At 36.2% G+C, this 20,873-nt stretch overlaps 1 protein-coding gene across 1 annotated transcript in view; it reads right to left on the reverse strand.

Moving 5' to 3' along the window:
* The window catches only part of LOC150092693 (cytosolic carboxypeptidase 2-like), a 354,069-nt gene that overhangs the window by 236,712 nt on the left and 96,484 nt on the right, over positions 1–20,873 (reverse strand). Inside the window, exon 8 of the mRNA XM_090414258.1 lies at positions 10,274–10,394. Coding sequence (XP_090270384.1) covers positions 10,274–10,394 — 121 coding nt within the window. The remainder of the gene's footprint in view (positions 1–10,273; positions 10,395–20,873) is intronic.

Consider the following 20,873-nt stretch of genomic DNA (forward strand, 5'->3'; position numbering starts at 1 on the left):
TAAAACAATAATACCTCTACTAGGAGCTGTGTTTTACATTATGAGGAGAGGTCACTACCTAGACCGGTTTCGACCTTTATTGAGCTCTCATCAGTGAGTAGGTTGACCTGGGTAATACCAAGGTTTAAGTGAACCGAACTTACATATACTCCTAACGAATTGCCAGACCGGTGTACCCATATATTATTACTACTACTACTATAAAGAGCCTTTTCCGGCAGCATAAATTAAGTTAAGGGGATAATAAATCCCTTATTAGTTTAAAGCCGGATATGAAACTTGGAGATCGAAATCTAAGTGTTTCAAGCCGAAGAACTATCGGCGAGTCCAAGCATAAGTCAACACCTGGTATCCCAGTCTACCTACTCACTAATGAGACCTCAATAAAGGTCGAAACCGTCTGGGTAGTCGAAAGTAGCCTCCTCATAACATAAAACAGTAATACCTCTCCTAGGAGCTGCATTTTACATTATGAGAAAATATTAAGGATTGTGATGGAACTTGCTCCACCTTTGCTCTGAGTTGCCCTAGTGTTGTACCACCCAAATGTTGACTTACTCTTGGACTCGCCGATAGTTCTTCGGCATGAAACTCTTAGATTTCGATCTCAGAGTTTCGTATCCGGCTTTAAAATAACGAGGGATTTATTATCCCCTTAACTTAATTTACGCTGCTGGAAAAACAGCCTCTTGGCTCTTTATCATAGTAATAATAATATATGGGTACACCGGTCTGGCAATTTGTTAGTAGGGGTATATGTAAGTTCGGTTCACTTAAACCTTGGTATTATCCAGGTCTACCTACTCACTGATGAGACCTCAATAAAGGTCGAAACCGGTCTGGGTAGTGACCTCTCCTCATAATGTAAAAGAGTAATACATCTCCTAGGAGCTGCGTTTTACATTATGAGAAAATATTAAGGATAGTGATGGTTCTTGCTCCACCTTTGCTCCGAGTTGCCCTAGTGTTGTACCATCCAGGTGTTGACTTACGCTTGGACTCGCCGATAGTTCTTCAGCATGAAACTCTTAGATTTCGATCTCCGAGTTTCGTATCTGGCTTTAAAATAATGAGGGATTTATTATCCCCTTAACTTTGCTATTCAAGTTGACAAAAGCACAGATATTGTTTATTTCGCTGTTTTGTTTGTTATTTGAAGGGCAATGAAGTTAAAGAAAACCTTTTGCTTTGTCATCCTCTGTCAGAGTGTACAAGAGGTGAGGATTAATGCTACTGATCATAATTTCAAAGAAAAGGATATTAACTGGTCACTGATGGGGACATTTCAAAAGAACAGAAAGGAGGCCAAGGATATCCTAAAAGAAGGTGGAGTGATGAATTGTCACATTTTGTTGTGAAAAATTGGTCAATCATTACCAAGAACAGAGAAAGGTGGAAGGAAATGGAGGAGGCCTTCGTCCAACAGTAGGCAGAAAATGGATGAAAAGAAAGAAAGATGGGGGCAACTCTATGTCAGCTTTTTACATGGCTTTGTGGTTGTGTCATGAAAGTAGCCCCCGACATAACCTGGAGTCACTGCTGCATACACAGGCAAATCATCTAAGCACTTCCCTGATTGCAAGTTGTTCTTGATAATGATGTTAAACTGGTTCATTTTACAAAGTCAAAGTCCACAAACATGAGGATTTTCAGAGCACTATGTGTAGAGATAATGAGTCTTCATTCTGGCCTGCTCCTTTAACAGAAGTAATATGGCTCTCTTGTGGTAAAGTCCTTCTCTGGCTGCTCGAACTTAGACATGACGTTCGGGGGGGTTTTTTTCTGAAGACCATTCTTTCTAACTTGCTTCCAAGTTACATGATTGTGATTGGCTTCAGGCTCTTGCATACTTATCAGATTTTTTCTACAAATAAACAATCTAATTTTGGCACTTCAGAATAATTCGATAAAGATCCTCAAAGTTTCAGACAAAATTAAATCTATGATTAAAAAATTAGATTTTTGGAGGTCATGTATTGAAACAGGCTAACCTAAGGTATTTAAAACTTTACACAATTTCCTAAATGAATACATGAAGTATTTCTCGCTCATTTTCTGGGAGAGCTATAGTTCTCCCAGAAAATGAGAAAGAAAATAACTGAGCACTTGAAAGGGCTAAAATCATGTTCGAGAAGTACTTCTCAAAATCAGGAGAAGAGAACATCTGGATTGAAAATCCCTTTGAAGAAGAATAGTTCTGAGTTGCCAGATTATTATCTAAGACCTCCAGGAAGCCAAGGAATCATCAAGGGAGGCTCTAAATCACACAAACCAGCTGCCATAAGCTTCTCTTAAATTCATTCACACTAGATCCATTCACTATCCCTAAAGGCAAACTATTCCACTCACACACTGCTCTGTGAGAGAAAAACCTAGCTCGTATCCCTTTCTTCACTGTAAACAAACTTAACTTTCATGGATGCTCCCCCCCCCCCATGTTCTCTCCCCACCTTCCATATAATGAAAAATTTCATCAGATAATATCCTATAACACCCACTCAAAGGTTTATAGACCTCTATCATCACCTCTCTTTCTACTGTTAACCAGCGTCTGTAATCCACATATTTGCAATCTGTACTCATAATCTAAATCCCATAATCCAGATTTAATCTTTGCAACTCTTCTATGCACCCTTTCCACAGCTTCTTTATCACCTTGGAATCCAGGAGACCAAATCTGCACACAATAATCCAGGTGTGGTCTTAAAGCCTTAAAGAGACAAAATGACTTTCTTACCCTTAGATGTCTACGTTAACTTCAACATCGTAATTATTCTCTGAGATGTATTTGCAACTTTTGCTATGTGACCTTTGCACTTCAAATTCCCATCCACCATTATGCCAAGATCCTCTTGCCTTCTCAGTTACCCTGCTAATACAATATGCTGCTGGAAACTCATCATGCAAAAGTGCATGACTCTACACTTACTAACATTAAACTGACAGTCATTTTCGTTTGAACAAATTTTCAACCTATTCAAATCATTTTGTAGGTGCTGAATATCAGTAGCATCCCTGATTGCCCTGCCTATCTTTGCATCATCTGCAAACAATTGCACATGTGATGTTAGATCCTGCCGGATATGATTAATGTATAGATTGAACAATAACTGCCAAAGGACCGAACCCTGAGGTAGACCACTGGTCACCTTAAATCTAGCAAATTCACACCCACTAAATACCACTTTTTTTTTTTCCGTCTTTCAACTATCCCCTGATCCAAGTCAAGAGTTTATATTCCAATTCCATATTCTCCAGTTTATATCATGTATAGATTGAACAACAATGGCCCAAGGACTGAATCATGAAGTACACCACTGGTCACCTTAAATCTGGCAGATTCACACCCAGCATTTATGCAACAGCTTTTCCTGTGGTATCCTATCAAATGCCTTAAAAAATCCAACATTATCATAGCGTATCCATTCCCTTTATCCAACTCGGCCGTGACACTGTTATAAAATATGAGCAAATTGTTAAAACATGACCTTTCTTTAGTAAACCCATGCTGCTCCTTGCAGAGCAGCTTGTTTGTCTACTCATTTCTGTATGCGAGTGCTTACCAACTTCTCTAAAATCTTCACTGCCACACAAGAGATACCGATAGGTCGGTAGTTAGACATCAGTTTTTGTGCCACCTTTGTACAATGGAACTATCAAACATTCCTTTCATTCCTGAGCAAAGACTCAAGTTACACAAACATGTGCAAGGCCTAGCCAATTCAGCTGAAAACATTCCTTTAGCAATGTGCTGATATTCCATCGGTCCCTACTGATAAATTCTTATCAAGGTAATGCAAAAGCTCTTCGACCTCATTTTCATGAACCTTTAACTCTTCACCCAATGTAGTAGTAACACTGTGCACCTTGTTACATACACCTGAGTGATATATTTTAGCAAAGTGAACACTCATTAATTGAACAAATTAATGAGTGCTTCCGACACTAGAGTACCATCATTAGCTTCCGACACTAGAGTACCATCTATATTAAATAAAGTTATTCTTTCACATTCATTCTTTCTTTTGCTTGTGGCATAACGATAAAATTCTTTTGGATTGCCTTTAGCTAGCATGGCCAATTTCTTTTCCTATTCTGATTTAGCTTTTCGCACAATACTCGTTACTTTTCTGGCCTGAGCTTTATATATTTCATAACTCCTGTCACTCTTATTCTCATGATATTCTTTCCACATCACCTTCTTGGCTTAATAAAGTTGCACATCCATTTCACTCCCTACCTATTTATTCTTTGAACACTAGGGATACATTCAGATACTGCCTCATTTAAGCACTTTTCAAAGATTCCCATGTATCGCTGACATTTTTCTCGTTCAGTAACTGATACCATGGGAACAAAGAGTGTATTCTGCTAAGTTGATCATAGTTGATCATAATTTCCAGCTTTGTATTGGGTTGGCAAATAAGTTTGTTCGGTTTTTCAGAGTGGAATGAAACACATTTTATTTAATACATCTAATACATACTAGTGAGTTATATATTGACCTTCTTTATCAATGACCTCTTGCCATCTGTCCACCAACTTCATTATGCAGCGTTCATAAAACTCCTGAGGTTTACTAGCGAAAAACTGATCCAGGTGGCTTTTGATAGTCTCCTCATTAGCGAAGGTTTTCCCGATCAGAGAATTCTGCAACGATCAGAATAAGTGGTGATCAGAAGGTGCCAGGTCTGGTGAATATGGATGTTGTGGCAAAACATCCCAGCCAAGATATAACAATTTACTCTGGATAAATTGTTACGTTAACGATGTGTGGGATCTGGCGTCGTCATGGTGCAAGACAACTCCTTTCAGATTTGCCAATTCAGGATGTTTTGTGCTAATTGCATGGGCCAGTTGCATTAACTGTGAGCAATAGACAGTTGAATCAATTGTTCTGCCTGACGGTAACACCTTGTAGTGGACAACACTTTTATAATCCCACCACGCAGTGAGTATGATCTTCTTTGGGTGCAATCCCACTTTTGAGGTTGTTTGTGGCGGTTTGCTCTTGTGCCCCCATGATCTTTTACATACCACATTATCATACACGGCCCATATTTCATCTCCCATAATCACCCACTTCAAAAATGGGTTTATTTTCTTGGTGACGTCACAGCAAATCACAGATGGATATGCGAGCTGTCATATTGGCCTGCCAATTCATGTGGCACCCAAGCATTGAGTTTTGAAACATATCCCAGCTTGTGCAAATGGTTTTCAATGCTTGTATGGGATATGTTCAGTACTGCAGTAATCTCCCGCACTGTTTGTGACAGATTTTTGTCGATGATATCCTTCAAAACACTTGAAACAACCTCGGTCGGGCAACCGGTGCAAGGCGCATCACTGATGTCAAAATTGGGAGATTGTAACCTGTGGAATATTTTGTCAGGAAGGAATATATATAGAACTACAAGGGGAAGTGATTATGACAAGATTAAGATGAAGCTTAAATCTGTGCCATGGCATAAAACACTGCAGCGTAAGGATGTTAGCAGTGCATGGGATATAGTTAAGGGTCTTCTAGAGGAAACAGGGTCACATAACCAACGTGACCACACTGCCTCCGATTCGTGAAAGTGAATCATTTTGTGATGGGAATATTTTGTCAAGAATGGATATATGTGGAACTACAAGGGACATGATTATGACAAGATTAAGATGAAGCTTAAATCTGTGCCATGGCATAAAACACTGCAGCATAAGGATGTTAATAGTGCATAGTTCAGGGTCTTTTACAGGAAGCAATATTAAAGTATACCTAAAGTAAGGAGGGTTAATCAAATTGGAGTTAGACAATTCATATCATTAAGCATAAGCTGCAGAAGAAGAAAATGCTATGGAGGGAATATAAAGAGAAAAGTGACCAGCAAACTCATAAACAGTACAAGGCTCAGGGGAAAGGTGCCTGGTATGGTAAGTAAAGCAAAATCAGATATGAGAAGAATCTAGCCAAGCAGGCCAAAGGAAATCCTGAAGAATTCTTTTGTCATGTGGCAAGTAAGAGGAAGAATGACTATGGATGATTAACCTTAATGAGGGATGATGGTCATGAGGAGACAGAAGCAGAAAAAAATAGTTGAGTTAATGAGTGACCACTTTTCAAGGGTATATCATTCTAGTGAGATTTCTGCTTTAACCTATGTGACACACACTAATGTGGAAACAGAGGTGGATGAATTGGAGGTTCTTAGAATATTGCAAAATCTCAATGTAAATAGAGCTGTGGGATTAGATAGGATATCAGTTTGGATTTTGCAAGAATGACCAAGGGAACTGACTAGGCTCTTTAAGTCTCAGCTCTAGTAGAGTTCCAAGGGAGCGGAAAGAGGGCAAAATAATTCCATTGCAAAAGTGAGGTTCTAAGACTGCTTTATTTTACTTTTTACTTTTTTTTTGTATGATGTAAAGACATCAAAGGTAATACTGCACCAGGACTCAGGTCACAGCAGTACATATGGCAATTGGTTAGTAGGACAATCACAAACATCCATGCTCTTGGCAGGATTCAAACCGACAGCCAATTGACTGGAGAGCAGAGATGCTAACCACTCAGCCAACCAGACCGGCTTAAGACTGGGATAGCAAATTATAAACCAATCAGTATCTCAGGTGGGGTGGTAAAAGTACTAGAAAAATGTGTCAAAAAGAGAATTCAAGAACAGGTAGTTAATAATATGATAGTATATGAGGATCAACATGGCTTTGTGAAGGGTTGGTCATGCCTTAGTAATTTGCTAACTTTTTATAATAGAGTAACAGCTAAATTGGATAAAGGAAATGGTTACACGATAATTTTGCAAAGCCATCTGACAGAATACTGCATGGAACTCTGTTACGCAAATTAGAACAAATGGAAATGGACATGACACTGGTTAAGTGGATCAGAGGGTGGCTGATGGACAGATATCAAAAAGTGGTATATGGAGGAGGCATAATCAAGGCAAAAAAACAGGTGACTAGATGTGTACTGCAAGGTTCAGTGCTGGGACCATTACTGTTTAATTTCCATAAATAATATAGGAAACAACCTGAAAGGAAATATTCAGTTATTTGCTGATGATGCAAAAGTAGGTAGAGTAATAGTTCATCAAAATGATGTGGAGAGTTTGCAGGACAATTTAAATACGAAGGTAGTATGAAATGTTCTCGGCCGCGACCAGAGATGTCAACACTATCACCAAGATTTTTTTTTAAGTTGGTACATCTGTCTTAAGCATCCATGTGAAATTGCAAGCCATTCTATCAAGTACTTTGTGTTTATACAGCTGTATGAAGCAAAAAGTGTTGTCTGTATCCCTTGAAATGGATAAAATTGAGTATCGTGCAGTTATAAAATTATCTGTAAAAGGAGGTTTAATGCCAAAAGAAATTCCTTTGAAGTTTATAAAAGTTTATGAGCACTCTTCTCCTTCATTTTTGACAATTAACGAATCGGCTGCCAAGTTTAAACGTGGCCATACCAGCCTTGAAGATGATCCACACGAAGGATGTCCAAAAAATGTAACACCACCAGAAATCATTGATCAAGTGCACGATATGGTATTGGATAAACGGTGAGTCAAAGTGCGTGAAATTGCTGAGACTATAGGCATTTCAAAAGAACATGTAGGATATATTTTGCATGAAGAATTGCAAATGAAAAAATTTTGTGCAAGATGGGTGCGATGATTGCTCACAGCAGATCAAAAATGCACTCGCATGAAAATCTCTGAACAGTGCTTGGAACATTTTAACAAGAATAAAACTGATTTTGTGCATCAATTTATTACTATGGATGAGACATGGATTCACCATTACACACCAGAATCCAAACAGCAGTCAAAACAGTGGACAGAAGCAGGTAGTTCAGTGCCAAAGAAGACAAAGTCGGTTCCATCAGCAGGAAAGGTCATGGCATTGGTGTTTTGTGATGCTAAAGGCATTTTGTTTATTAATTATCTTGAAAAGGGTAAAACAATAGGGAATATTATTCCAATCTTTTAACCAGACTAGATGACAAAATTTGTGAGAAAAGACCTGTTTTGCAGAAGAAAAAAATCATCTTTCATCAGGACAATGCACGTGCCCACAAAGGTGTGTTGGCAATGGGAAAATTAAGGGATCTGCACTATGAATTGTTGGCACATCCATCCTATTCCCCAGATTTGGCTCCCTCTGACTTCTATCTCTTCCCAAAACTAAAATTCTTCCTCTCTGGTCAGCATTTTTCTTCAAATCAAGAGGTGTTTGCAGGTGTAAAGGGGTATTTTGCAGATCTTACTGAGTACCACTACAGGGATGGGTTAATGTTGCCGGAGCATCGCTGGAATAAATGTATTAGTCTTAAGGGAGATTATGTTGAAAAATAAAAATAATTTTGAAATTATAAATTCGTTTTTTCGCTGTAAGGCCGAGAACTTTTCAGACCACCCTCATAGGCTGTCAGTATGGGCAAAAGATAATGGGTGTCAGTTTAATGTGGAGAAATGTAAAGTTATGCATTTTGGTAAGAACAGATTACAAGCAGTGTATCACATTGATGGCACTGTACTTCGGGAAATACATGAAGCTAGAGATTTAGGGGTGGTGGTGGTAAACAGAGAGTTAACTTTCAGAGGACATATCACTAAGGTTGCTAGAGTAGCCCATAAGATTACTTAGCTATTGAAGAACACATTAACATGTAGAGGAAGTTGTTATTTCTCCTTGTGAAGCCTTAATACACCTTAATAAACCAGACTTGACCACATCTGGATTACTGTGGTCAAGTCTGGTCTCCTGGGTTTACTGAGGGTGAAGAAGCAGTGGAGAGGATTCAGAGGCAAGTGACCAAGGTAGTGGTCTGCAGCATGTTCCCTATGATGACAGATTGAGGGTGTGTGGATTGCAGAAGTTAGTTGATAGGAGAAAAAGAGGGGATATGATAGAAACATTTAAGTTGATTAAAGGGTTTTATAGGATTGATGCAAGGGAAATTTTTCAGCACTTGGCTGGGGTAACAGAACAAGGGGTCATCCCTGAAAGTTGAATAAAGCTGTAGTTAGTAGGGGTGAGGATAGATTTTCTGCTTGGATAGTTGTGAATGTGTGGAATGGGTTGCCAGAGTCTGCTGGTGAGTTTTTGTATGTAGCTGATTCATGCACTTCATCTTCTCTTTGTAGAAAACCTATTCTTTTCTACAATGCTCTTGCTTGTATCTTCTTTAACATACCCTGTGCGAATTTCGATTTTCATTTAAATATCACTGATATCATGATTCTCCTATTTCAGTTAGCAATTTGTTCATAATTGTTATTTACTTTCTATCATGTCTTTAGTTTCACTGGTTAACTGTCACCGAAAAACACAGTTCATTTATTTTGGTCATTTGCAACATTTTTGTTTTAGAAAACTAATTTTGCTATTTATTAGTCATCCCTCAATTAACCAAGAGAAACTGAAGGAATGAAATTTTATTTACTTTATGTTTATTTATGTCATCATCTAGATGAAACTGCCATTCTATGCAATTCATGTAAGTCAAAGGATTCCTATTAAGAAGTTTTAAAAGGATTTATTTATTATATTATCTGAAAGACCCAAAGTTCTCTTCTCAGCTGCATAATTCTGAAATCAAATAACCAGCAAGCCTATCCACTTGTTATTAGAGAATAATACTTCTAGCAAAATTATGCAGCTGAGAAGAGAACTAGTTAAAAAGATAATGAAAAAAAAGGTGAATATGAAGTCCTGCTAGCCTTTATATTCACATTTTATTAGTACCATTCAAGTAGCTGACAGTTATTTTGAACTGTTGATTCTCAAACATTGAGATAGTAACCAACCTTTTCAATACCATGAAATCTCAAGGTATTTAAAAGTTTTATTTTTCATAAAGAAACTCTTGATCACTAAATAAATTATGAACATGATTTACTTGCTGATCAAGAATGGCAGAAAACAACATTAAAGGCTTCATCTGGGCAACAAAAACTATTAAAAAAATAGGATATTTATTATTATTATCCTTCTTTTAATAGTTTTTACTAATTTTATTGCTGAAACTGACATGAAAATTTAGACTCCTTTCTTTAGATTTACACTGTAGTACTTGTGTCAAATTGCACTGAAGCAATGATTTCACATTAATCAAATAATATCTATAAATAATATCTATAATATATTATATAAATATATTATATGCTGTATACATAAATTGTAATAAATTATATAAAAAGACTAAAATTCAATATAATGAAACTCATTTTCATTTATTACAATATCCATATAATAATAAAAATTTTCAAACCTGTAAATTGCTGTAGGTATAAGGATAACAATGAGCAAAGTAAACTGTATCGCGGTCATAGGGAAATTCACAGGTAAATGTCAGAGTATATGCTGGACCAATCTCTTGTCTGGTCCAAGGTCTAATCAGAAAGAAAAGTGTTACCAATTATAAGAAACAAATGAAAAGTTATTAAAGAAACATTTCAAGGTAAAATAATAATAACCACAACACTCGCATCACAGATATGAAATAAAATTACTAATGTACCACGTGGCCATAATTAAACTTCTCCTATTAAGATCCTTATGTAGCTTGATCTAACAACCGGAATGTCACCAAATTTGGTATGGAGACTAATCAAGACATGAGACAAAGGATTCACTGAAAACATTTTGGTTCGAAAAGTCACCGATAGTGGCAATATGGCCCTGTTGTAGCCCAGAAAGCCAAAAATGTGCATAAGACAAAGTTGAACACCTGTTTTGCTGGCAACGTAAGAGCTATAAAGTAAAGGGGAAATATTTCACAAATGCATTCCCTATTACGTGCAACAAGTGAGGCTTGTGTTCATGAGGCTCACTTTACCTTATTGCATGTTACTTGTAAAGCTATTTTACTTAACAAGTGCAATGCATCAGCCACTCTTTGTGAGCTTAGAACCCACCAGAACTTGTAAAGGTCTTCTGTCAACTAATTGATGATTTGGAAGTCTGAAAAAACAGGATCATTGGACGTTTGACCTAGAAGATGGTAGAAACCAATGCCATCACAGGTAATTGAAGAAGATGCCACTGCAATCGTCAACAGATCACACGAAAATATTGTTGGTAGTAGCAGCACCGGTGGAGTAGCACAACTGGATATGCCTATTCCACAGTATGAAAAGTCTTGCACAAAATTATTACATTTTATCCATATAAGATCATCCGAGTACAGCAGTTGCTACGTTATGATTATGATAAGCAACTGATTTGTTCCGATGTTTCTGGTAAGATTGGAAGTCAGCAATGCTTGGCCTTGGAAAATTCTGTGGGGAAATGAGCTACATGTTTATCTGAACAGTATGGTAAACACAAAATTGTTGAATTCAGAGTTCCGAATGCTCTCCAGGAACTTCCATTACATTCATCAAAAATTATTGTTCAGTGTGGCTTCCACAGATTTTATAATAGGGCATTCTTTTTTGAGTACATCACTCCAACAGGACCAGTAACTTGTTCTATTAAAATACAGAAATATTGTAATATTCTGAACAGTTTCAGCATTCTGTAACTTCAGTAACAATGTCTGGACCAGACCATTTTTATGCAAAATGAAACACCTCCCCACATTGTACAATTGGTAAAAAGCTTATACAGCATCACTTCACAGAAGAAAGAGTTATTAGTTACTTCTTTTCAGTAGCATTGTAAAATAACGTTGTAGTAAAAATATATGTCAACTGTGGCATTGTAAGATTTTTTTTATATATTTATTTATATATATATATATATATATATATAATTTTTTTCTTTTTTTTGTCGTCACCTTTGACTTTGTACTAACCTAAGTTTTACTGCGCCTTAACTTCTATCACCACTACACAGATAAGACAATAATCTTGTGGAAAGGCTTACGTGTTCATCGGACATGCTGATTGGATTTTAACAGTATAGATACAAACACAGATAAGAAAATAATCGTTTATTGACCTAATTGCTAATATTTCACTGTTATTCTATCCAGAATCTTCAGAGCACACAAACAAAGTTTGTTACAGTAGCAAGACAACCGTAATCTGGAGTAACAGTGGGACCAGTATGAGCAATTGTAGCATACAACACAAAGACTAAAGTCCTAATTAGGCACCATCTAAGTTAAAAAATAAAAATGAGAGAGAGAAAGCAGGTATTAATTTGGTCTAAGGATGAAGGTCTCCCAAATCTTTGGCAGATTTATCAGCCATACTTGTTGAGGTTTGGAGTATGTTTCAAGGCTTCTGTTGATTCCAGGAACAACCTCTCTGACTTGTAAAAGCTTCTGTGCAGCACTTTTGTTGTTTTTTTTCCAACTGATCCTGTGTGCAAGGGTATCCAAAGCATGGTCTTCTAGACCTGACTTGCCATAGCAAAAGTGCTGAATATATTTTTTGTGTTCACTGAGACGGATGTCCACAGTTCTTCCTGTCTGTCCATAGTATGTTCGATGACATGAACAGGACACTTCATAGACTCCTGGATATGATAAAGGAGAGAATCTGTCCTTAGGTGAATGGATGAGTTGCCAATTTCACATAAGGTTTAAATAAGCACTCTAGTGTTTCTTAAGCACTCTAGATATCTTTTCAGATGTGCCTTTTTGTTGTTTTTGACAGAAAAGAATTTTTTAAGTCTCATATGGAGATATACAGTTGCCATAAGAGAAACAAAAGAAAGGAAAAGAACTATAGTGCTTCTAAGAGAAAAAAGCGTCAGTGCAAGTGAACATTTAATTTGGCAAAGTGAAGATATTTTATTATGAATTTTTAGAAGATAGTTCAGGATATCATTCTTGTTGATAACATTATTATATCACACCTCCAGAGAGTCCAAAGACTCATCGAAGGAGGGTATCAACTCTATAGCTCTTCGTCTCACTACTCCGCCAACCTTCATCATCTAACACCAATGCCATCTACCACTAACTACCACCACTAGTGCTTTCAGACAATCACAAACATCCATGCCCAAGGCAGGATTCGAACCCACAGCCTTTTGGCTGGAGAGCGGATACACTAACCACTCGACCAACCAGGCTGGCAACATACGATACATTCATAGTATGCAAGATGTCTTAAGCACAAACTGCAAGTAAATTTACTGTTCTAAATATTAAAGAGAAAACTAAGTCATTTTGTTGGTTTTAAAGTAGAGGCAAGATATTTTCTTCTTGGTCTGGGAAGAGAGAGAGAGAGAGGTGGGGGGGCAGCAATGCTGAATAGTGAGAGAGATGTGTGAAGAACTTAAATGATTTCTTTTTTTTTAGACTGAAGTTTCCAACAACCACAAGCAAGAAATTTATATTTATTTTATTAACTGGTCATGAAAAACTTGGAACAGACAGTGAATTTTATACAAAGGAAAAATCATTCTACTCACTAATCAGAATATTCTTATATTGAGGAGCATATGAAAGAAAGAGAATCTTTTTTATTTATGTCAATCAATGATTTGAATTCAAAAATAAAACTTATTACTATTATTACATCCTCCATAGAGTTAGCAGAATCATTGTGGGAGGTCTCAAAGAGTAATTTACTGAAATCTACAAGGGTGGTCTGAAAAGGTCTTGGCCTCAACCATAGATAGCAACACCATCGGCAATTTTTTTTTTTTTTTTTGAGTAGAATGATATACCCTTGCAAAGTGGTCACTCAGCAAGAAAGTTTTTCATACTGGATAATGATCAGATGACTTCTGTGTACAGAAGTGGTCAGGCAGTTACGAGGGTGGTGTGAAAAGTTCTCGACCATAGATGACAACACTATCGGCAAGATTTTTTTTTTTCTAAGTTGGTACATCTGTCATAAGCATCCATGTGATATTGCAAGTCATTCTATCAAGTACTTTGCTTTATACAGCTGTCTGAAGCAAAAGTGTTGTCTGTATCCCTTGAAATGGTTAAAATTGAGTATTGTGCAGTTATAAAATTCTTTGTAAAAGAAGGTTTAACTCCAAAAGAAATTCATTCGAAGTTCATAAAAGTTTATGGGTGCTTTTTACCTTCGTTTTCGACAATTAAGAAATGGGTTGCTGAGTTTAAACGTGGCCATACCAGCCTTGAATGATCTATGTGAAGGACGTCCAAAAAGTGTAACACCACCAGAAATCATTGATCAAGTGCACAATATGGTATAGGATGACTGGCGAGTCAAAGTGTGCGAAATTGCTGAGACTATAGGCATTTCAAAAGAATGTGTAGGATATATTTTGAATGAAGAATTGCAAATGAAAAAGCTTTACGCAAGATGGGCATCATGCTTGCTCACAGTAGATCAAAAACGCACTCGCATGAAAATCTCCAAACAGTACTTGGAGCATTTTAACAAGAATAAAACTGATTTTATGCATTGATTTATTACTATGAATGTGAATTGGATTCACCATTACACACCAGAATCCAAACAGCAGTCAAAACAGTGGACAGAAGCAGGTTGTTCAGTGCCAAAGAAGACAAAGTCGGTTCCATCAGCAGGAAAGGTCATGGCATCAGTGTTTTGGGATGCTAAAGGCATTTGTTTAGTAATTATCTTGAATAGGGTAAAACAATAACTGGGGAATATTATTCCGATCTTTTAACCAGACTAGATGAAAAAATTCTTGACAAAAGATCAGGTTTTCAGAAGAAAAAAATCATTCTTCATCAGGACAATGCACCTGCCCACAAAGGTGTTTTGGCAATGGGAAAATTAAGGGATCTACACTATGAATTGTTGGAACATCCAACCTATTCCCCAGATTTGGCTCCCTCTGACTTCTATCTCTTCCCAAAACTAAAAATCTTCCTTGCTAGTCAGCGTTTTTCTTCAAATCAAGAGGTGACTGCAGCTGTAGAGTTGTATTTTGCAGATCTTACTGAGAACCACTACAGGGACGGGATAATGGCGCTGGAGCATCGCTGGAATAAATGTATTAGTCTTAAGGGAGATTATGTTGAAAAATAAAAATAATTTTGAAATATAAATTCGTTTTTTCATTGTTAGGCCGAGAACTTTTCAGACTACCCTCATACTCAATATCTGAGTATACAAGGGTCAATTTATCTTCCCTGATAGATGTCTATGAGGTTTTGCACCTCAATTTACTGTTTGCAAAGTTATATTCTAAACCAAATTTATATTTAAAACCCAATCAATTAGTTTCTGATAGCAGCACTTATCAACTTGTGAACTATAACCCAACTAACAGGATTAAGAAGAAAACCATTGAATTACTTAAGTCTGTCACTTCTTGGTACTCTTAATAAAACTGCTACCCCATTACAGCTGCTCTCCCAGAATATATGGCGTTCCCAAAGTACACAAAACATAATGTTCCATCCACTTGAACCAATAGTTGAAGGTACAGAACAAAACCCAATATTACAGCTCTCTTTTCCCACATATTATTTATCCCTCACCACTAACCCCCCCCGACTGCTAACTTTCATATGGTAATTTTTGAATAACATGATCTAGATTCCTTTACTTTAAAACCTGCAGTTTGGCTTAGATACATTGATGTTTACATTATCTGGCCATATGGCCACCAACTTTAAGCACCTTCCTTACCCACCTAGAACAAGCAACATGAGTGCATACAATTTACTCTTGAAATTGAAAATCAAAACTCACTTCCTTTCCTGGATACAATGGTAACATGTCTTCCCTCAAGGGGTCTATCCTTCACTATCTACTGCAAGCATACACATACTTGCCAATATATACATGCTACCTCTTATCACCACCTTTTCAAAAACTTCGAGTCATTAACACCCTCAAAAAACAAAGCTAAAATAATCTCTTAAACAAGAATTTCAAATTATTAGTAATACATTTATAAATAATGGCTATAGCAACAATACCATCAATAAAGTTCTTCATAAAACTTCATCAAAAAATTTATATAATATAGATTACAGTAAAACCAAAGCTATCCCATATATTAAAGGGCTATCAGATAAAATGAACAGAATTCTACACCATTACAATCTTAATGCTGCTTTTAAACCACCTATGAAATTAAAAAACATATTCAACATCTCTAAGGCTCCTCCTCTCCCCATTTGGCCCATTCTGGAGTATACTGTCCATCCTGAGTATCCATTGCACTTGTGCAGGCCTGTCCAAACATGCTCTTAACACCCTGCACCAAATGATTGGAAAAGTAAGTACCTGTTCCTTTCATCATACAAAAAGCTGGTACGAATGCAAATTTGAAGAAGCCTGTGAAATTTTAATCTTAACTCAATGGTGGGATAAAAATCACAATTTGGATGGTACATGTTCAGCCCACTTAAGTTCAGGTTTTCCCAGCAAACACCCTTATTTTAGGATTTACTCTTACTGGCCACCAATTATACTGTTCTGTTCTAATATGTGAGTAATTATGTGAAAGAATGTTGTTCTCTAGCATAATATATCTCTTAATGATTTATAACCAAATAGATGTAGTAAGGTTATTTTTTGTTTATTTTTTTCACCAGAGGTCAGGCCAGTAGTTTTAACAGTGACAAATTACTGTGACTTTAGCATATCAAGTAGAATTGTAATGCACCTTGTTTCTTTGTATATTTATCACTCTTAAGAATGGTGTGGAAAACTCTTCACAACAGGGCAGTGTCTGAAACAGAAATTAAAGTTGTTATTGCTGAGGAGAATCTTTATTCCATGAAGAGAATTGTTGCACTGATGGTAATATATCCGAGGATAATCTGGCATTGGAAATATCCCATATCCCAATTAAAAGAAATTATTAGAAATCGTCCAGAGAATTAGAAAAAGGGGAAAACATTTAATGAAACTTAGACAGGATAAGAAAAAGGATCAGAACAACAAGCAGGAAAGCACTGAATCTGGTAATAGTAATAATAAGAAGAACCAGTTAAATCATTTAAAATCTAAGAAAAAAGTGGTGATATGGTAAGGTGATTCAATAATAAAATTTGCACTTGCCGAGGGAGTCGCTACTTCTAGTTTCCTGGGAGCGAAAATCAAAGATATGACAAATGTAATCGAAAAACAGAAAAGAAGGTAAAACAGATGGTAGTTCTTATGGGAACTCATAATTTAAGTAGCAACAAATACAGTATAAGATAGAATATGAAAGGTCCATTGGAAGAAGCAAGAAACAAATGTTAGAGATTAAAAATCTACCCAGATATGACAGTACCGAGTTAAGAAGAAAATCAATGATAATAAATAATTCCATGTACAAGCTGTGTAGAAGAAATGGATGCAAGTTTTTATGTATGTAGAGTGTGTTTGATGGCAGAAAAGACTTGTATAAGAGGGACAGCCTGCACTTGAATTCAGTTGGTATTAGGAGCCTGGTAAAATTACTTATTGGGATGAGACCTAATGCAGAGAGTCAGGGAAACTAGATCATCAAGGAAGGAATGGAGAAAATGTGTGTGAAAGTTGTATACATTCAGCACTTATGAAATGATTTGAATAGGCTGGAAATTTGAATGCTGTTGGAAATCTCATCATGCCAAAGTGCATAACTTTACACTTACTAGCATAAGTTAGGTTCATTATTTTGTACAGAAGTTTATTTAATAAATCTGGTATATAAAATTGACGGGTTGCTTTTCTACATGAATTATTATAATTACTTGTAATGTATGTTATATGCTGAGGTCTGATTTGATATGGAATTGTTACTTTTTTAAATAACGAAACCTGTGGTGCAATCATAATTAAAAGAAACACACGTATTAACCACAGTGAAAATTATTTAATTGTAAATATTTCATCCTAAGTATCTTAGGACATCATCAGTACAGTAGTTTAAAACAATAATAGGAATAACATACAGTTAGGGCACATGATTACAATAGAATCTCATTAAATGTGCATAACGTGTTACAGAAGTAAAAAAAAAAAAAAAAAAAATTACACAATTTTGTATGACAATTTCCCATACTTTAAGAATAGTAAGAACGTCGTTGCGGTTTAAGTTTGGTCTGTGTAGTAGGGCTTCAGAACTTTCTTTGTATAAACGTTCATGTTTATATAAAGATCTATGTAAACGTTTAGACTTTTCCCAATGGATCCTATGGTTTGGATTTTCAATTCCGTGTTGAGAGAGGTCAGATTTCTGCAGTTTAAAAAGACGAATGTGATCTTGATTTTCCGAGATGCGTTTCTGAACAGACCTACCTCTCTGTCCAAAGTAAGACAATTTGCATGAGCATGAAATCTCATAAACGCCAGGCAACATCAAAGGTGAGAGTTTGTCTTTAGAAGGTAACAAGTTGTAAATTTGGTTGATAGATTTGTAAGTAATGGCAAAATTATATTTCTTCATAATTTTAGAAAGACGTTTGGACATGCCTTTGACGTAAGGTATGGGAATCCTATGGACTTCTTCCTGTCTGGTTTGATGTATGGAGAAGTGACTGATGATTTTTTGAGTTGTTTTAGGATTATATCCATTTAGGATGGCTGTATTTTTGATTACTTCTAATTTCTGGTTTAAAGATTCTTCAGAGGAGCAGAATTTGTGTGCTCTGGAAACTAGTGATTTAATAATACCAGATTTCTGAGATGGATGATGAGTGGAAGAATTGTGAATGTAGCAACCTGAGAATGTAGGCTTGCAAAAGACAGACATGGCAATGGAACTGTCTTCTTTTCTTTGGATGTGTAAATCCAAAAAGGAGATACCCTGTGGAGATTCTTTTTCTAACATAAAGTTGATGCGATGATGAAGAAGGTTAATTTTATCTAGAAACAGTCGTAATTCATGTTCGGGATGATCCCAGACTGCAAATACGTTGTCGACATATCTTAACCAAATTTTTGGTTTGGGTTCAAAAGTGAATATTCTCTTCTTTTTTTTTTCCCCCCCTCAAGGTGTTCTAGAAACAAGTTTGCTAGGTTTGGTGATAAAGGAGATCCCATTGCTGTTCCTTCTTGTTGTTTGTAAATTTGACATTTCCAGGTGAAGTAACCTGATGCAATAACATTGTCTCCGTTTTCACAAACATTCCCCATAAAGAAACAATAGAATTACTAACTCAAAAATTTCCGTCTGATATAGTTGAATTGTTCAAGTTTGTTATTGCATCAGATTACTTCACCTGGCAAGCAAGAAAGAGAAGAAGGAACAGCAATGGGATCTCTTTTATCACCAAACCTAGCAAACTTGTTTCTAGAACACCTTGAGGAAAAAATATTCACTTTTGAACCCAAACCAAAAATTTGGTTAAGATATGTCAACGACGTATTTGCAGTCTGGGATCATCCCGAACACGAATTACAACTGTTTCTAGATAAAATTAACCTTCTTCAACATCGCATCAACTTTATGTTAGAAAAAGAATCTCCACAAGGTATCTCCTTTTTGGATTTACACATCCAAAGAAAAGAAGATGGTTCCATCGCCACGTCTGTCTTTCGCAAGTCTACATTCTTAGGTCGCTACATTCACAATTCTTCCACTCATCATTAATCTCAGAAATCTGGCATTATTAGATCACTAGTTTCCAGAGCACACAAATTCTGCTCCTCTGAAGAATCTTTAAACCAGGAATTAGAAGTAATCAAAAATACAGCCATCCTAAATGGATATAATCCTAAAACAACTCAAAAAATCATCAGTCACTTCTCCACACATCAAACCAGACAGGAAGAAGTCCATAGGATTCCCATATCTTACGTCAAAGGCATCTCCGAATGTCTTTCTAAAATTATGAAGAAATACAATTTTGCCACCACTTACAAAACCTATCAACCAAATTTACAACTTGTTACCTTCTCATAAAGACAAACTCTCACCTTTGATGTTGCCTGGCGTTTATGAGATTCCGTGCTCATGCAAATTGTCTTACTTTGCACAGACAGGTAGGTCTGTTCAGAAACGCATCTCGGAACATCAAGACCACAAATTTCTTTTTAAACCACAGAAATCTGGCCTATCTCAACACGGAATTGAAAATCCAAACCATAGGATCCATTGGGAAAAGTCTAAACTTTTACATAGATCTTTATATAAACATGAATGTTTATACAAAGAAAGTTCTGAAGCCCTACTACACAGACCAAACTTAAACCGCAATGACGTTCTTACTATTCCTAAAGTAGAACTATAGGAATAGTCCTATAATTAAAAAAAAATTGTGTTAAATAATTTTTTTTTTTTTACTTCTGTAACACATTACATGCATTTAATGAGATTCTATTGTAATCATGCACCCTAACTGTATGTTATTCCTATTATTGTTTTAAACTACTGTACTGATGATGTCCTAAGATACTTAGGATGAAATATTTACAATTAAATAATTTTCACTGTGGTTAATATGTGTGTTTCTTTTAATTGGAATTGTTACTGTTTTTCACTATTTTCTGGAAAAGTAGTATTTTAGCATGATAATGTAATATCTAAGATTTTTTATAATTAGCAGTCAATTGTTGGTATGTGTCGATGGATGGAAAAGAGAATTATTTAAGTACTCTTGAAGTGTTGTTGTCATCAGCCTGTTTTGTAATGAGTTTAGTTTATTCATTAAGCATTGGATGCAAGAACCATAGCGAGATATTCTATATCTCAGTATAGACTCGCCCAAGGATTAGTAGATGATTTTTCTAGCATTTGGAGGTAATATGCCTTGTAAGTAATGCATCTTATACAATAATATACACATGTTGAAAGTATATTTTTCACTTGGTTAGACTATAATAAATTTAGTTTAATCCTTTATTCAAGTGTGAGCAAGCAAAGTTTGCACCTGAAAGTATCTTCAGGTCTGGGGTAAGGTGGTACAACACCGGGAAACTCGTTGCGAAGGTGTAGCAAGCTAACATCTCCTATCTCAGTATCTTCCATAATGCAAAACACATCTCCTTGCGGATATGTATAATGTTATGCATTAAGGGAAGGGCCACTACCCAGAC

This window comes from Typopeltis vanoorti, chromosome 25, assembly GCF_054136105.1.
Source record: "Typopeltis vanoorti isolate ZY-2024b chromosome 25, IOZ_Tvanoo_1.0, whole genome shotgun sequence".
NCBI lineage: Eukaryota > Metazoa > Arthropoda > Arachnida > Uropygi > Thelyphonidae > Typopeltis > Typopeltis vanoorti.